Source organism: Rhinoraja longicauda, chromosome 5 (assembly GCF_053455715.1).
Source record: "Rhinoraja longicauda isolate Sanriku21f chromosome 5, sRhiLon1.1, whole genome shotgun sequence".
Taxonomy (NCBI): Eukaryota; Metazoa; Chordata; class Chondrichthyes; order Rajiformes; family Arhynchobatidae; genus Rhinoraja; species Rhinoraja longicauda.
The window spans coordinates 43,097,752-43,115,049 of NC_135957.1; the positions used below are offsets into that span (position 1 = coordinate 43,097,752).

At 39.1% G+C, this 17,298-nt stretch overlaps 1 protein-coding gene across 9 annotated transcripts in view; it reads right to left on the bottom strand.

Moving 5' to 3' along the window:
• The window catches only part of dnmt3aa (DNA (cytosine-5-)-methyltransferase 3 alpha a), a 361,546-nt gene that overhangs the window by 53,341 nt on the left and 290,907 nt on the right, over positions 1-17,298 (bottom strand). For 7 of the 9 annotated variants that reach the window (XM_078399368.1, XM_078399367.1, XM_078399364.1 and 4 more), the window contains 6 exons: positions 17,021-17,065; positions 16,849-16,928; positions 6,341-6,364; positions 4,986-5,098; positions 2,891-3,074; positions 1,646-1,730 (listed from right to left, as the gene is read on the bottom strand). In XM_078399368.1, the coding sequence (XP_078255494.1) occupies positions 1,646-1,730; positions 2,891-3,074; positions 4,986-5,098; positions 6,341-6,364; positions 16,849-16,928; positions 17,021-17,065 (531 nt within the window). The remainder of the gene's footprint in view (positions 1-1,645; positions 1,731-2,890; positions 3,075-4,985; positions 5,099-6,340; positions 6,365-16,848; positions 16,929-17,020; positions 17,066-17,298) is intronic. The other 2 variants (XM_078399366.1, XM_078399365.1) reach the window with 1 other exon arrangement.

The window sequence follows — 17,298 nt, forward strand, 5'->3', positions numbered from 1 at the left end:
GTTGGTACATACTTTACTTTTAATGTATTTCAAGATTTATAAGGTGTGACCAAATATTAGCATTGTACAGCTGGACTAAGTCAATCCCTGCAGCAGATCACTGCACTTGTCGCTAGTGCTGTTGGAATCATCTCCCCTCTTTTGTTTTCCAGCTGCCAACTGATGGCTAGATCTGCATGAGATGCAGCATAGCGGACCAGGCACTGCAGGAGGGAAGAGTCTGTCAAAGCTTGTGATGTGCCTGAACACATGCTGCCTCAGAGTAATTGAGCATGTGATTGGGAAGTTAATAGTGATTAATTGACAACCCTGATCATAATGTATTCCCTCTGGGGTGTGTTGACTAGAACCATATGTAGGATTCTAGACATGGACTATATAGATGTTGAAAATGTTCTTCCATTTATGCTTGCTATTATTTTGCAAAGTTGTTTGGGAACATTTCTGCTTTGAACAAAAAGCATGATGAGTTGGCAATGATAGAAGCAGTCATGTATTTTTTTAAAAGTATTATGTTACCTTTTCCTATCAAATATGAACAAACTTTCCTCAGGCTAGTTTCCTTAATGCTCATTTTAAGGTACACTGAACAAATGGATGAAGAGTGTTTTGGCTTTTATTATAGTTGAGGAAGATCATAATTAACCTATTGGTCCACAATGTAAGAATTATTATGAGTTTCTCACAGCAATAATGTTCTCTGCTGTTGTGACTTGTTGCACTGAGAATCCGTTTAAAATTCTACGTTATTCATTGCAATATTCAGAACGGAAGATCAAATGTTACGTAAAATTCAATCTGAATCTACAGCATCTGAAAAAATGAAATTAATAATAAGATTTGTTCTGATTTATTTCACACAATGCTGGAGTAACTCAGCAGGTCAGGCAGCATGCTGCCTGACCTGCTGAGTTACTCCAGCATTTTGTGAAATAAATACCTTCGATTTGTACCAGCATCTGCAGTTATTTTCTTACACAGATTTGTTCTGATCATCACCATATTCTGAAATTTTGTTTGGTTTATTTGAGGATGTGAACCAGTCTGGCATCCATTGAGAAAGTGCTTTCAGTGGAATAATCTTTCAAGGTGAGGCAGTTCTGGGTTGGGAAATGTCTGTGTTTAATGAGGAATTCACTGCATCAGGTTTTAACCCAGGACCGAAGTATGATGGACAAAATTAACAAACATTGATGTGAGAGTTGCTGTTGTAACTCTTCCTTTGGTTAATCTCTGGTATTCATTTAATATTCTGATTCAATGGTTTTCCAATGAATTCCATTTAATAAATAGGTCTCTGATTAACAGGCAACTAGCAAAATTAATAATTACATGATCACTAAAGGAGAGTAAATTGCTGCTGAAAGAAAGCAACGAGACAAGTTCAGCAAGTGAATGAGGGTATTGTGGAATTTATCTGTTGAGGTTGCAAACTAGGAGAAGTAAAACAGCAGTTCCAATTGTAACGATTTTAGATATCTTTCATGTAGAAGCTTGAAACATTTGAAATGGATGGATAGGATTGTGTGTTCTACTCAAAACAAATATCTTGCAGAATTAGAGATCATACAAAAATAAAAGATTAGTACTTATCAAAATTTATTTTTAGAAATACTCAATGTTAGCACTTGGCTGCATACTCTACCTGTGGCAATGCCATCAAAAAGCGACAGTACTCGGACAGGTTTTCTCTTCTCTGCAGCAATGGGCGCGTACAACTTTGGTAGGTCCTAAAAATGTAAAGATATAAATATTCATAGAATTCTGGAATTCATCAAGGTACTTCAGAAAAATCCATTGGGCTATGCCAGTGGATTCCCCATCGATGAGTTAATTTCTTGATAAAATGTGAACAATTGGCATTCTTTCTACTGATGCTGAAGTAACTCAGTACAAAAGCAGTCCCTTTAGCCCAACTCATCCATGTCGATCAAGATGCCCCATCTAAGCTAGTCCCATTTGCCTGTTTGGCCTATATCCCATTGCATCTTTCCTACCATATACATGTCCAAATGTTTTTAAATGCTGTTATAGTACCTGCCTCAACTACTGTACCTCCTCTGGCAGCTCATTCCAGATATCCACCACTCTGAGTTGCTACTCAGGTTCTTATATGTGTCAGGGAGTAAGTGACCTGGTTTATATGAATCATATCACAATCACTGGATTTTAGCTGATATCCCCAATATACAGCTTAATTACCTTTGAACATACAAATCAAGCAAATTAGATAGAAATGTGAAATGTCAGCCTGTCGCATTCAGCCGCTTAGCTGGGGAAGGGTTTATGGTCTCTCAGCATCCTTAAAATGCAGAAGAAGCCCACCAACAAATCTCAAATTGTGGAGTACAGAGGCAAATCAATAAATGATGGGTCTTTGTCCCAAACATTATGGAGGGCACTGTATCTGCAAAATAAGCTTGTGCACTGAAAATTCTCCATTTGCAAAGTAATCAGATAATTGAATGTCTATTACAAAGCACCTTGGACTTATGTTAAGACATAAAATCCAACACGAATCTCCTGCACAATTAGACTGAAGAAATTATAAAGTTAGTAAATGCCTGAACAAGGAAGTGCCAGGGCGAATATTTATTTGAATGTTTGAACAAGTGCAGAAAGCAAAATAAAATAATGGAACTACGGCATCAAGAGAGAGAGAGATGCATATGAAACAAACATACAAACAACATTTTGAGCAAAAAAAAAGAAGGGTCCCAACCCTAAACTGTCTGTCCTATTCACTCCACAATTGCTTTAAAAAAAAAATATATCAAAAAATGTATTCAATTATTTTCCTTTCTACCTCATCCCATCCTTCAAATATTTCATCAACCTCAGTTATACAACATGTTGGCAGTGTTTCAAGACACATATTAAAAAAACTTACAAATTCTTGGTCGTGGTTATTAGCAAAAAATTGTTGGAGCCGTATTGGCCAATCATCCCTCCGTCTTAGCAGTCCAAATATCTCTTTGTGATTACACATGTAACAGTTCCAGGGGTCTTCTTTAATTGCTGCTTGTGCAGCTCCTGGTCCAACCAGCAGGTCCACACACTCCACACAGAAGCATCTGCATACAACAGAAAACAGATATCATCACTACAAGACAAAGTGACCAGAATTGTGGACCCCGCAGATGTGGTGGGTCAAGAAACCTTCTATGCCAAGACTTTCAGCAAAAACTTCCAAAGACTTTCTTAGGTTTTAAGAACAAACCCAAAACAATTGAAATAAAAAACTGTAGGTACGCCAATTCAAAATGTCAAGACTGAATTGTAATAACTAAATGAGCAAGAAATGAAAAATGAAAAATTTCTGCTGTTTAGTGATTGTTGCAGATCACAATGCATCTTCACACATATTAGCCTTGAGTCTTGAGAATTAATAAAGTATTTTCAGCAAAGATTCTGGCCAGAAAATAATGAACGATAATCTGCAAACTACTGAGTGCTGTAATCACACAAAACGCATTGCACAAAACACAAATTCTCTGCTACCTTTTAAACAGAGAAATTAAACAACCATCACAAGCCACTGCACTGAATTTTCCTCTCTGATACATTCCATTTTACCTGTTACTCTCATTTCATGCTATCATGTCATACTTTCCTGTTTTAGCAGTGAAGGTTCCAGTACAATTAATCCAAAACCCACTGTTGAGCCTATATACCATAACAGCATGGCACCAAGTAATGGCTGTAAACTGCATTTCTTACATTGTTGTTGAATTAATGATTGAATGGCAGAGTAGTCAATGGGCCAAATGGCCTAATTCTGCTCCTCTGACTTATATAATGGTTCACTACTTTTAGTATCATGAACTCCTTGTTTTATTGGGAGTTCAAATCACTCCCATGCTGCATTACTCTATGAATCTACCTGGACAACACAGCCCAATGAAATGTCAATAGCTAATTCAGGTGGGACAATAGGAAGTAAGGCTGGGGAAGTCGGTGGGAAGGACACAGAGCGTGTGATGGGATTATAGTTTTGATCTTACCAATGACTATTCAGACAATACTGTGTATTTTACAAGACTAACATTCTGACAACATAGAGGCATTGAAGATTGTCCTGAACAGGATTAGTACATCTTTGGAAGTTCAAATCCTTGTGATTGGTATTGTTGAACTGACAAGTAGGATTGGGAAAAAATGCCAGTGGAAGAGATGGAGCATGTAGCGCATAGAGAGGAGATGCTAGAATATCTGAATATTCTTGATGTGAGTAAGTTATCTGGACCAGATGGGATATATCATGTATGGCTATGGAAAGTCATTGTGAAGTTCCTGGACTCAAAGATGGCAATCATAGCACCTTTGTTCAATCAGAGGTGTGCCAGGGAACTGCAGGCTGATCGTTTTAAGATTGGTGATGGTGAAGCTTTTGGAGACAATAATCAAAGAAAAATAAACATAAATACTTGCAGAAATTGTGTTTGATTAATCTGAACTTTTTGATGAGGTTATAGAGAGGGTCATGTAAAGGGATTTGATAAAGTTTCATTAGTTAAGTTGGTTAACAAAATTAAAGCTAAATTACAGAATAAATGGGTCAGTGGCAAACAGAAGACAGAGTCAAAGTAAATAGTTGCTGTTCAGAAAGGAGGATGGTAATTACTGGTGTTTCTTGGTGGTCACTACTGTTATGGATATGGATGTGTAGGGTAAAATTTCCAGATTTTCATATGACATTTTTAAACAGAATTGTGGCAAACAGTGAGTATAATGGTACTCACAAGGATATGACATATTCCTGAGTAATCTGTCACAAGCTTTGGAAAGTGTCCCATCTTTATTAATCCTTCTGCATAGCAATTTTATTCTCTGCCTCACTAACAAGAACTGAACACAGCACAAAGGATATGGTCCAATCAGTGCCATAAAATGTAACATTGCCTTGCAACAGGGTCCAACAAATTGATTTTGAAATCTGCATTCTTCTTCTCCTTTTCCCAGTTGTATAACTAAATGGCTCGTACCTGCAGCAATTATTGTTTCCGCACATGAGTACCTCCCTGCCCCCACAGCAGATGGTACAGTAGGACTGGTAACCATCATCATCGTACTGGTATGCACATTCCAAGAAGCAGTTCTGAAAACAACCACAACACCATTAGGAATTTCACAATCAATGGAATCAGTTGCATTTTCTTTAACCTTTCGGTGCACCTCAAAATCATTGTGATCTAGTGCAATGGTGTTGGCTCATGGACCATCAGTGTCACTCAGTGCTAGCAGCATACCTTCAAATGGCTTCACTCATTCCTCTGAAAAATCGTCCACCACATTAAGCTTTGATTAACATTAAATTATATTTGCAATTTATAAATAATTGCCCAAATATTAGCATTCTCTTGGGAGAGCCTGGTGGCTTTTATGTACCAAGATGCCACTTACAAAGCTTTAGGATATGGGTTCTGGCCTGCTAACCTGCTGGGGCATCTGAGGTAGAGACAAGGTGCTTCCCAGCAGGGAGGGACAATCGGAGGTTAAGTAAACCTGTGGTGCCCTCAAGCACATCCTAGAAGCCAACTCAAAGAGTGACATTGGTAGAGGCCTGAAACAGGCTCCCAGCCCGTCCTCTCAGTCAGGAAATGGTGGGCGAAGACCTAGAGAAAGGAAAAAAGAGGACTGAAAATAGATAATAATTCTCTTAAGAGGGATATGCCCATGGTGGTGGTGGAAAGGGTTATATTTTTTTATGTGTGTCCCACAGTGATAGGTTTGAAACTAATGCAAAAAAACTATTCAGAAGTAATCAGAATATCCACTATAATTGTTTCAGAGTTTGAGACAAGCAGATGCAAGATAGACATGAAGAGGGGAAGAATTTCACACACATAAAGTACCTTCCCCCTTTCATCTTACTTTCCACATCTGTCTATTATGATGGAAGATGCCCAGAACTCATTGCCAGTTTTCACATGTCGTAAGCCCAATACTGTGTGGCACACACCGATGTGGGGAAGTGGAAGTCATCTTAAATTTAAGTACTTCCTCCCCCCACTCCAACATATTCCCCATTAACCCTTTGAGTACTTGCCGTTCCTTGCAGCTTTCACAGTATGCACTTCGGGCCCTATTTTCAAACCTGTTGCTGTTCCGAAAGGTTATTTGCAGAGTGTTTGTTTTGCACAAGTTGCACTTGCATAAGATTTAATAATTGTTTTGCCCATTTTCTGGGGAACAGTGCATTGCAGATGCACAAAAAAACTTCTGCAAAGATTTTCCGCAGTTTTTGGAGGTGATTCCCGTGAAATTATCGCACTGAGGATGCGACATTTGAATCCCATAAACTGCCGCAAATTGTCAGGTTTGCGTGAACATGACTTACCCCAGTTTTAGCTTGTCGCAAGCCCTGCAGAGACAAGAAACATACATTAAAATAAAAAAAAGTGAATTTGTTTTACAAATGACAAGGCATATGTTTGTGGCTTGGGAAACAGACCAATGCACAAGAAATAACCTCACTCAGAGGGGTCATCTTCCCAACTGTTGATGGTGTTTGGAAGGGCTGACGTTGTCTTCTGTTTCAATTTATTCCCCTGTAATAATTTGTTGATTCAACAGGATTAAAAACTATCCATGTGCAACGATGTGCAAGTTTGGAAAAAAACGTCCCAAAAATCTTCAAAATGAAAATTTCTCAAATGTTCTGCAGTGCATCTCTGCAAGCTGAGCAGTCATTGCGCAAACAAATAATGCAAACCTTTGAAAATAGGGCCCATCGTATTTCACTTAATGTGAACATGAATTGTTGAGTAGCATAAGATAATTTGGAGAGCTGTGTGAAAGCATGCATCAGGTCTTTGTCAAATTCTTCCTCAAACAAAATCTTCAATAAAAATCTTTTTATTCTCATGTCGAAGGTACCCAACAGTCCTCAAAGGGTTTTTTCCCCTTATGATAGCTTTGCCTACATTTAGAATGTGTTACAACCTGTGAAATGTCTTAACTCAACATGAGTGGAAATGGCACTGTCCTGAATTTAGGTAAACTCTTATCCTACATTTGTATAATGAGGCTAAAAAAAGTGGATTTGTATCCAAAATTGGATAAAGCAGAGATAAAGTGGTGATCCATCACCAAGAGAATTTGCAGAATTCCACACATTTTGAAAATATTTCCTCCTTCTGTCAACAGACATCGTTCATTTGCTTCACTCACATAATTATTCCTCAGTTCTTAAAAATACCCACTATAATGATGCATGTGTATGTTGTTACTGACACAAGATAAAATCTACTTCTGCATTTCCCCAGTGAGATATATGTTAATTAGGCTAATGCTCTAATTAATATAAGATAATTCTGCAGGATAATATGATACAATACAACATCCAAATTAATTTATGCACACATGTGCCAGCTCCCAATGAATTATTCCTTATCCCTTGACTTTACAAGCAGATTGCCTGTGGGGCTGGTCTCAACACTAGAGACTGTGTTCTTTTAGAACAAGAAGTACACTGTCAACATCCTGTAACAAGAAATATTTCGTGAAAAAGAGCTGCAAGAAATGGGAACCTTTTATGTAAGACTTTTAAGGCATTATAGGCGTGGCCTGGCCTTTCTATGTACCTGCATGCATCCTGCTTCAGAACAGTCTCCATTCTTTTATTGTACATAAATGAAAAATAATTTTATTTTATTTTGTGCTAATCCATATCTTTGCTTTTCGCGTCCAGGAAGTTTATATCCATGCCAATAATGATTAGAGTTACAATTTTCATTATGGTTCTTAACTTCATTTTAATAGTAAAAGCATTGGCATAATCCATATTCCCACCATCTGAAAATTGGAGAACGTAATGTTGAACCAAACACAGATTACAGATCAGTAATGATGTCTGTGCTGAATGCTGGATCAAATCTTAATTGGAGGTTGAAGCCGAGGCCATTGTCTGAAAACTGTAGGTCATCATCTTTTTTTAACACTTCTTGAGAGCTACATTATCTTATCGTGCTGTGGCAACTTGTATTCTTTAAATTCATTCATTGAAAGGACTACATTAACGTGGAACCACTGTGTTTCTCCTTCTGTCATTCTGTCTCCTTCTGTCATTTTCTCTTTTCACCACGATGTCAGATGGAAATTCAACAATCACTACATAATCTTTGGCAGTGCTTTTCATGGACACAAACAAGATCCATACTCGTGTCCTCTTACAAATGCTGATAGAGGCCCATTAGCCCATAGACTATGATTTGGAAACAATAACGGTCTTGTATTTAAAGCATTAAATTTCACTTTACTGGCAGCAGGGAATTGTACATTGCATGCAGCTCTTTAAATTTAGTGACTGTTTTTTATGTACTCTGATGCCGTGAGCATGTTTTACAAGCTTCTCAATTTATCAGTTCAATTTAGTAACAGTACCTCAATAGAAGAGTAATTGGCTTTGACCAGTTATTAATGAAATTATCAATTATTTAAAGATCATTTACAGGTTGAAAAATCAATCTCTTTCTGGAAGTAAACAACTCTCCACGTTAATTAATCAACCTGCACTATTACTTGTTAAATATAAGAAGATGTACCTTTATAAATATTTTAAAATACTTTCAAAATGCTGCTATGTGTTCCTAAATCTAGACAGCTTTGCAAAATGTGAATTAATTTCAGCAAAACTTAAGAAAAACCTTGCTAAATCAACATAAATTTAAATGGTGTAGGAATTAAATGGTGTAGGCTCTCACGAGGGCCTCCTCTATATCCAGCAGCTCCGCTCTTATCCTCTCTTCCATTATAGATGAGGCTCTCACTAGGGCCTCCTCTATATCCCGCAGCTCCGTTCTTGCTCCCCCTCCCCCCATTCGTAACAAGGACAGAATCCCCCTTGTCCTCACCTTCCACCGCGTTCCGCAGAGAACGTTCCCTCCATCACTCCCTGGTCCACTTGTCCCTTCCTACCCAAACCACCCCCTCCCCAGGCACTTTCCCCTGCAATCGCAGGAGATGCAACACCTATCCCTTTACCTTCCCCCTCGACTCCATCCAAGGACCCAAACAGTCTTTCCAGGTGAGACGGAGGTTCACCTGCACTTCCTCCAACCTCATCTGTTGCATCTGCTGCTCCAGATGTCAACTTCTCTACATCGGAAAGACCAAACTCGCAGGCTCGGCGATCGTTTCGCTCAACACCTTCGCTCAGTCCACTTTAACCAAACTGATCTCCCAGTGGCTGAGCACTTCAACTCCCCCTCCCAGTCTGACCTTTCTGTCATGGGCCTCCTCTAATGCCATAGTGAAGCCCACTGGAAATTGGAGGAAAAGCACCTCATATTTCACTTGGGCAGCTTACAGCCCAGTGGTATGAACATTGACCTCCAACTTTAGATAGTTCCTCTGTCCCTCTCTTCCCCTCCCCCTTCCCAGTTCTCCCACTGTCTTCCTGTCTCCACCTATATCCTTTCTTTGTCCCGCCCCCCCGACATCAGTCTGAAGAAGGGTCTTGACCCGAAATGTCACCCATTCCCTCTCTCCTAGATGCTGCCTGACCTGCTGAGTTACTCCAGCATTTTGTGATACCATAAATTTAAATAGAATTTGTGCCTGGATTACCAACTACATCTCGAATAGAAACTCCAGGCCAGACAATTTAATTGTTCTTAAGTGAACAAAAAAATAAAGTGAGAATTTAACTGTTAGATGCAAAAAGCTTGGGGGATCAGAGATTTCAGGCGGCAGGTCAAGCAAATTCACATTGGGCCAAACAATTCTGCATTCAATTCATGACTTTTTTTTCCATAAGGTTACTTTGTTCTGATAACAAAAGCTAGTATTTAGAGTTAGGCCTAAAACAGCAAGATTTAAGACTTTTATAGCAGCCATCTTTTAGCTTATGCTTGTTTTGGGGGCCAGTCCCCTTCAGTTTTCTCTTCAGCATATAAAAGGCATGTTCAATTGAGTTCAGATCGGGTGATTGACTTGGCCACTCAAGAATTGACCATTTTTAGCTTTGAAAAACTCCTTTGCTGCTTTAGCAGTATGTTTGGGATCATTGAATGCTGTAGAATGAACTGCCGGCCAATGCGTTTTGATTGAGGCATTTGTTTGAACTTGAGCAGATAGGCTGTGTCTATACACTTCAGAATTCATTATGCTACTACCATCAGCAGTTGTATCATCAATGAAGATAAATGAGCCAGTTCCTTCAGCTGCCATACATGCCCAGGCCATAACAACCCCTACACCGAGTTTCACAGATGAGGTGGTGTGCTTTGGATCTTGGGCAGTTCCTCACCTCCATACTTTGCTCTTGCCATCACTCTGATACAAGTTAATCTTCGTCTCATCTGTCCACGAGACCTTTTGCCAGAAATGTGGCTGCTCTTTTAAGTACTTCTTGGCAAACTGTAACCTGGCCGTCCTATTTTAGCGGCTAACCAGTGGTTTGCATCTTGCACGGTAGCCTCTGTATTTCTGTTCATGAAGTCTTCTGCGGACAGTGGTCATTGACAAATCCACACCTGACCCCTGAAGAGTATTTCTGATCTGTCGGACAGATGTTTGGGGATTTTTCTTTATTCTGGAGAGAATTCTTCTGTCATCAGCTGTGGAAGTCTTCCTTGGCCTGCCAGTCCCTTTGCGATTAGTCAGCTCACCTGTGCTCTCTTTCTTCTTAATGATGTTCCAAACAGTTGATTTTAATAAGCCTGAGGTTTGGCTGATGTCTCTAACAGTTTTATTCTTATTTCTCAGTCTCATAGTGGCTTCTTTGACTTTCATTGGCACAACTTTGGTCCTCATGTTGATAAACAGCAATAAAAGTTTCCAAAGGCGATGGAAAGACTGGAGGAAAGATGAGGTGCTGAGAGCTCTCTTATACCTGCCTTAAACACTCCTGAGCAATTACAAACACCCATGAAGTCATGTGTCCCAAACATTATGAAATGGGGGAACTATGTGTAAACACAGCTGTAATTTCTACATGGTGAAACCAAAATGTATAAAAATGGCCTTTATTAAAATCTGACAAAGTGCACTTTAACCACATGTGATTTTTTCTATTATAAATCTCAAATTGTGGAGTACAGAGGCAAATAAATAAATGATGGGTCTTTGTCCCAAACATTATGGAGGGAAGTATAGTTGTAAATCGATGAATAGCTTGAGTGAAATCAATTTGTAAGTGGATCCTCCTGAGACACAGGCATAAAGAGAAAAATAAATAATGGCTTAGACTCATTTTGTCCCATTTTAAAATGCGTATGCATGAACGGATCTCTAATTGTTAGAACTATGTTTCTAACGATCAAATCCTGGAATCAAAGGTCAATGTGTCACTCCATCAGCTTAATTCCCAGGCAATTGCAGCATTATGGACTACTTCTTCAGTCAGACGTTGAGATGTTATTATTACCAATGTGATCATACTGAAGGTCCCAATTAAGAAATCACCTTTTAAAAGCAGTCTTGTTCAGCTATAATTTGCCTTACCTGACATCTGTGGCTGGCTCTCAAATGCAAGCATACCAAGCACAGTTATGGAAAGGAAGGCTAACTTTTCAATGTCTTAGGATGTTGCAAATAAAATTAAATGGTTCCATACAATTATTAAAGTAAATAATCTGCTATTGGAGGATTAGAATTACTCTGCAGTGTTTTAGTTCAACAGAGATGTCCTGTTCAACTGTAATGATATTTTTAAATCTATGGCTTCATTTGTTTCCATTTAACAGATCTACTGAATGCATAGGAAGGGATGCTGATGCTGGTTTACACCGAAGATAGACACAAAATGCTGGAGCAATTCAACAGGACAGGCAGCATCTCTGGAGAGAAGGAATGGATGATGTTTCTGAGCCCATTGACTGCAGCCCTCAAATGTGCAATGTCTAAAAGCCCTGTTCCATGAAAGACAGTGATATTAAGAAGAGTGAATGAGTACACCCAGGCTGGTCTGATTTTGAGCAGTTTCTGTACATTTTTGTTAGGTTTGGTATGTCGCTGTGGTGATTTCAACTTAGATAATAGAAACCACAAGAAAACTTCAATAATCCAAGATTAGAGTGTTCAGAATTGCTGATGGACTGATATCTAGTTCGATCATGAGTCCAGTGCGAGCCGGGCGCCAGGAGCGTGTAGTAGACATGAGGGTCCAAAACCCAGTGAGGGCTGGGGTACTAGATGGCAAGCAAGATGTTGGGCCAGAGCCAGGACTAGGGTCGTGAATCCAGGGATTGGGAATGTGGGTAGTTTGGATATTCCAGAATCCAGATCCAGAATTCTTGTATATTACCTGCTTGCTTTACACTCACAGAGCTTACTAGAAATGTCATTATACTTCTGTGTAACATGCAAAAAAAGTGAAATTAAAGAAGACGAATATTATTAAGGGTAACATCCAATTATATGGAAAATGTGCTGGTTTGGCACTGAAGTACCAAGGGTGCCAGACTATCATAGTTTTATTGCATACAATACACAGTCAGGTAACGTGGGTAAAGAATATCTTTAAGCAGCTAATTCTTGTGCTGCCGATGGAGAATGAATGCTTCTTGACATATGAAGGCTGATGTCTACGAGTGGGTTGGAAAGGTGACACATTGTATGTGGGAGAATCTGTGGATAATTAAGCACTAATGTGTTGTGCTTTCAAGCTGTCAGCGCTCGAATCTTCCATTTGTCCTTGCTGTGGGTGCTTGTCTTCTTCATCCTTGTTCTCCTTTACTTTCTCTTCCTCTGATGCTTCCCACTACTCCATTGGAGTTTTGATGGAGGCCTTGGGTTGGGGATTTGCTCTCCTGTTGCTCTGTTGCCAGAGTTCACAGTGGACTGTGAGGTTGGGAATCCTGTCCGGTGAGTCGCGGAGGGTGCTGCCCCGGCGCTGCAGACGGACACTGTTCACACCGGGGAGGACCCGCGGCAGTCTCTACCGATCGCCTTTGTTGCTGTGGCTTTCACTATAGCTGTGATCAGCAGCAGCAAAGGAAGGCACAGGTAAGCCAAGTACAGAGGCAATCACCTTTATCCCACAAATGATGATACGCAGCTGTGGCTACCATAGAATGAAGGGCTCACGCATGCTCCAAGAATGCCTCGCAATAACTGGATGAACTTCCTCCCATGGTGGGATATGACCTGGACAGTGAGTGGAAGCTCGCCCGATTCTGGATTCTGAGTTCTGAAGAAGAGCCCCTCAAATACAGGCTGCGATGATCTGAACCCTGGAGAAGTCAGCAGTGCTGGTAAGTGTCAGGCAGGCTCACACTGCCTCAACCTCTGTGCTCCATGTAGGGGAAATTGATTCTCCTGGATATTGAGAACCAGTAACCTAGTAATACTTTCGTGAGCAGCAAACTCTTACTTAATGGCATAGATTAGCTCCCCCAACTTAGAATGTTCCTGAGGTTGTGATGTTGAATGATAACCCAAGCATTGGGAAACCTGAGGTTGAAGTGACGAAAGGTTACATTTTTCCGTAGTGATTATCTCAGTAATCCTCAGTCAGTGTGAACACTGCTCTTCAAAAACGTCAAGATGGGTCTATAAAGATCAGCAATTGGGAATATTTTTTAGAATCAACTGGAGCCTCCAGGGTTTGTGCAGAAGAGTGCTGATATTACGTTCATGTATGTGTGGCTCTTCAAATCACATTTGCAGAGCAAAAACCGTGTTGAAAACCTGGTTGGTGTCGGAGTGAGCAATGCCAGGAAGCTTTGGTAAGTGTGACTGAATTTGACCTTGCAATGCTGCAAAGTGGTTTTGCACCCAAATTATTGTTATTTGGTATGTATCAAGTACTATAAGTCCACACAAGCCCATTTTACTCCAGGAAATCTCTGTCTGTAAAACAGAAGCTCAATGCCAGTGAATTTCGACGTCAGTATTTTTCTTGATTGTTTAGGAATGTGAATAGATATCACTATTGTATGTAATGAATCTGTTCAGTAAACATATCAAAAGATAATCCTGTAGTTTGCCATTAAGTGTAGTTTTAATATGAAGGCTGTAAAACTGGTATGATTAATTTAAACCTTTTTATCAGAATTTTTAACTCTTCGACAAATAATCTTAACAAAATTAAACAAAGCCTTTTCACAAAATCATAAAACAGTACAGAATGCCAACAAGCCATTTCACCTATCTTGCCCCCCACACCAACCACAGGGCACCCACCACCACCCCATCACCCATAACCCTCCTTACCAACGTAATTCAAGTGTTCATCATTACACTTGTTAAATGCTGTCAGGAGCCTAGCTTCAATCACTCTTTCAAGTAGTGTGTTCAAGGTATTTATCACGCTCTAGATGTGGACGGTTCCTCTCATATTCCTCTGAATCTCTTCTCCCCCTTACCCTAAACGTCTGGCCTCTAGTTTTATCTACCTCCGATACAGGAAAAAGTTTCCTGTAGACTACTCTATCAATACACCTCATAATTTTATATATCTCATTATTTCAACTCTTAACCTCCTCTGCTCCAGGAAGGAAAGACCCAGCTTCTCCAATCTTTCTGCATAACTGAACTGTCACATTTCAAGCAATATCCTGATGAATCTCCTCTGAACCCCCTCCAGCACTGTCACACCCCTCTTATACCTTGGTGACCAGAACTGCATGCAATAGTCCAGCTGAGGTCTGACCAATGCTTCATAAAGTTGGAACACAACTTCACTATATCTCTATTCAATAACCCGATTATTGAAGACAGTATTCTGTATGCCTTTTGAACAATATTGTCTACCTGCATTGCCAACTCCAATGATCAATGTACTGAGGGCCTCCAGTTCTTCAATACTCTAATACTTTATCATTCATAGTGTGCGGCCTAGCCTCATTAGTGCTCCCAAAATGCATTGACATCTACCTCAGTTGCAAAGACAAGTATAAATTTTATAAATGTTAGAAATGTTATTATAAATAAATCAGTATTTCGCTATAGATTTTAACAATGGGAAAATCCATAAATTTTACCTGTTCATAAAAATACATTTTGATTTCTTATTGTAGTACCAAGCAGCAAATGCAACCAAAACAAAATATGAAAACATATGTCATTGCTTGAAGTTTTGATTTGACAAACATGTTGGATGCAGATCATAGCCCAAATATATGTTGGAATGTGCATTAATAAAGTCACCTAAATTACCTCAGGTAAAATGAAACGATTCATGCCTTATCTTTGCTTTGTTTGGCAACAGGGCCCACTCCTTCCCCTATTTCTTATGTTCTTAAGCAACCTCTCTAAAATTTTGCTTACTTTCACTGTTCAGTAAATTGTTCCCCTGGAGCTTGGTCATTTCCTACTGGAGGGTGCAGGGCCTACAAAAAACCACAGGGTGAATGGCCAGATTGATGTCAATCACACTGAAAATTCTAGAAACTGCAAACATCAATGAAAGCTGAGACTTGGAGCTAAACTTCCTCAGCAAACAGTGTTGGGTATGACAATCTGCATAAACTCAATGTTCAGCCTTCACATTTAAATACTCAAAGAAAACAAAGAAATAACTATTTTATAAGACTTTTACTAATTGCCTGAAAATCCATTGCAGCTGCCCCAATTTGCTAATGTTATTCGGCTAAAGATATTAGTGGCTGAAACACATTTTTAAATGTTGAAGAGGTTTTCATCACAATGTCTGTGAAATTGTGTGGCCAGAGATAGAATAGCTCCAAGAAAATTCCCAGCCTTATTTTAATATCTTACAGATATAATTCCCAATGGCATGCATTGAGATTCATGAAATTAAGATGGCAGCCTAAAGGACAAAATATTTGGAGCAATTTTGCCAGCTTACTTTCTCCTTTTTTTCACTTTTTTTTTAACTGATAGCGCATACTGACTAGCTGTTGAATCATTTGCTTTGAATGTATTCACTGCTAGTTTTCATTAGTTGTTTCCCTCGTCTTTGATTTGTGTGTTCCAATCCTCTTCAAATCCATTTTGTCTTTGTTTTATGAATATGAGATTTGAGTGGATCATTTTCAACAGATTTGTACTTCAACAAACATAAGTTAACATATTAAGTACAAATAGCAGATTAAATATTCACTGGAGTTGTTACATATCTGCATTTGAATCAAGAGATATTGAAATAAATAAACAAAGAGATGTACCTGAAGTAAATCCAATGTAGAGAAAAAACTTAATAGTGGAACAGTTGCAACTAGAGGTTCCCGAGGGTGGAGAGCAGGTTGATTAAACAAAAGTAAAAATATTCCTTTCCCACAACCTTTACTTCCAGCTTGTATTTGTGTATTTTTATGGATTACCATTGAAGTGAACTGAGGAGAAAACTTGGCTGAATTCAATTGTTTGTTTTGGCAGACACTGAGAATGGCATTTTGAATACTTGGGATACATACATTTTCCTTTCCTAATTTTCCTTTCCATTGATTTTGATTAACAATAGAAAACAAACTGGCCAAAGTTCATGTTCAGCCATCCCTATAAGTTAGAATCAGCTGAGTTTGTTTAACCTTGTCAGCCCATTTATTTTTTTAAAAGCCTCAATAATTAATTTTCCAAGATGTAGCTGATGTTCTGTTCCACTCACAAGAAGAACTGCAGCCATATCCAATGTAAAAGGCACACAGGAAAGAGGAATGGTGTACTTGGGCAACAATAAGAACAGTTTCCTAATGCTATTTCTGCTCTGCTTCTGGTCGCAAAAAATAGGGGAAATCAATAATGAAACCAGTTCTTCTGATCCATCAAACTTTTAAATCAGGCTGTCCCCTTCCTGAGAGACCCTGATATGAAAGGGTTGAACCTGGTGACAGCTCACATTGTTATCAGACTGACAATGACACATACTGGCAGTACTGCTGTTCCAAACCATTGCCAGAAAAACCATAAACCATAAGGGAAAAAAAGAGTGCTTCTTACCTTGCAACTTTGGCACATCCCTCCGATGAAAAGTGGGTGCTCAAGAGAAATATTTTGACTTCCACAGGCAAGGCAGATATCTGCCAAAAGTGAAGATAACAATAATTAGCTTTAGGGTAGATTTACATTTGACATATAAAGCATTTTCTAAATTAAATTCTAACATACTCACCTTCAATGTTTCTGCCATTTTGCCTCACATCATAGACCAGCCTCTCTGGAAAAAAATAGTATTTATGAAAGAAATGTATTTTTTTTTGCATATCAATGAGTTATCATAGAGTTGAATTTGGTTTGCATAGGAAAATTGGGCCGAAGAGCCTGTTTCCAGGCTGTGTGACTCTATGCCTCAAACCTAAATAATTCAATGGCTTGAAATCTAAGAGGCAAGAGAGGGTGCAATTGGTGCATAATTTACACATACCTTTCGGAAGTAACTATTGTGAATGT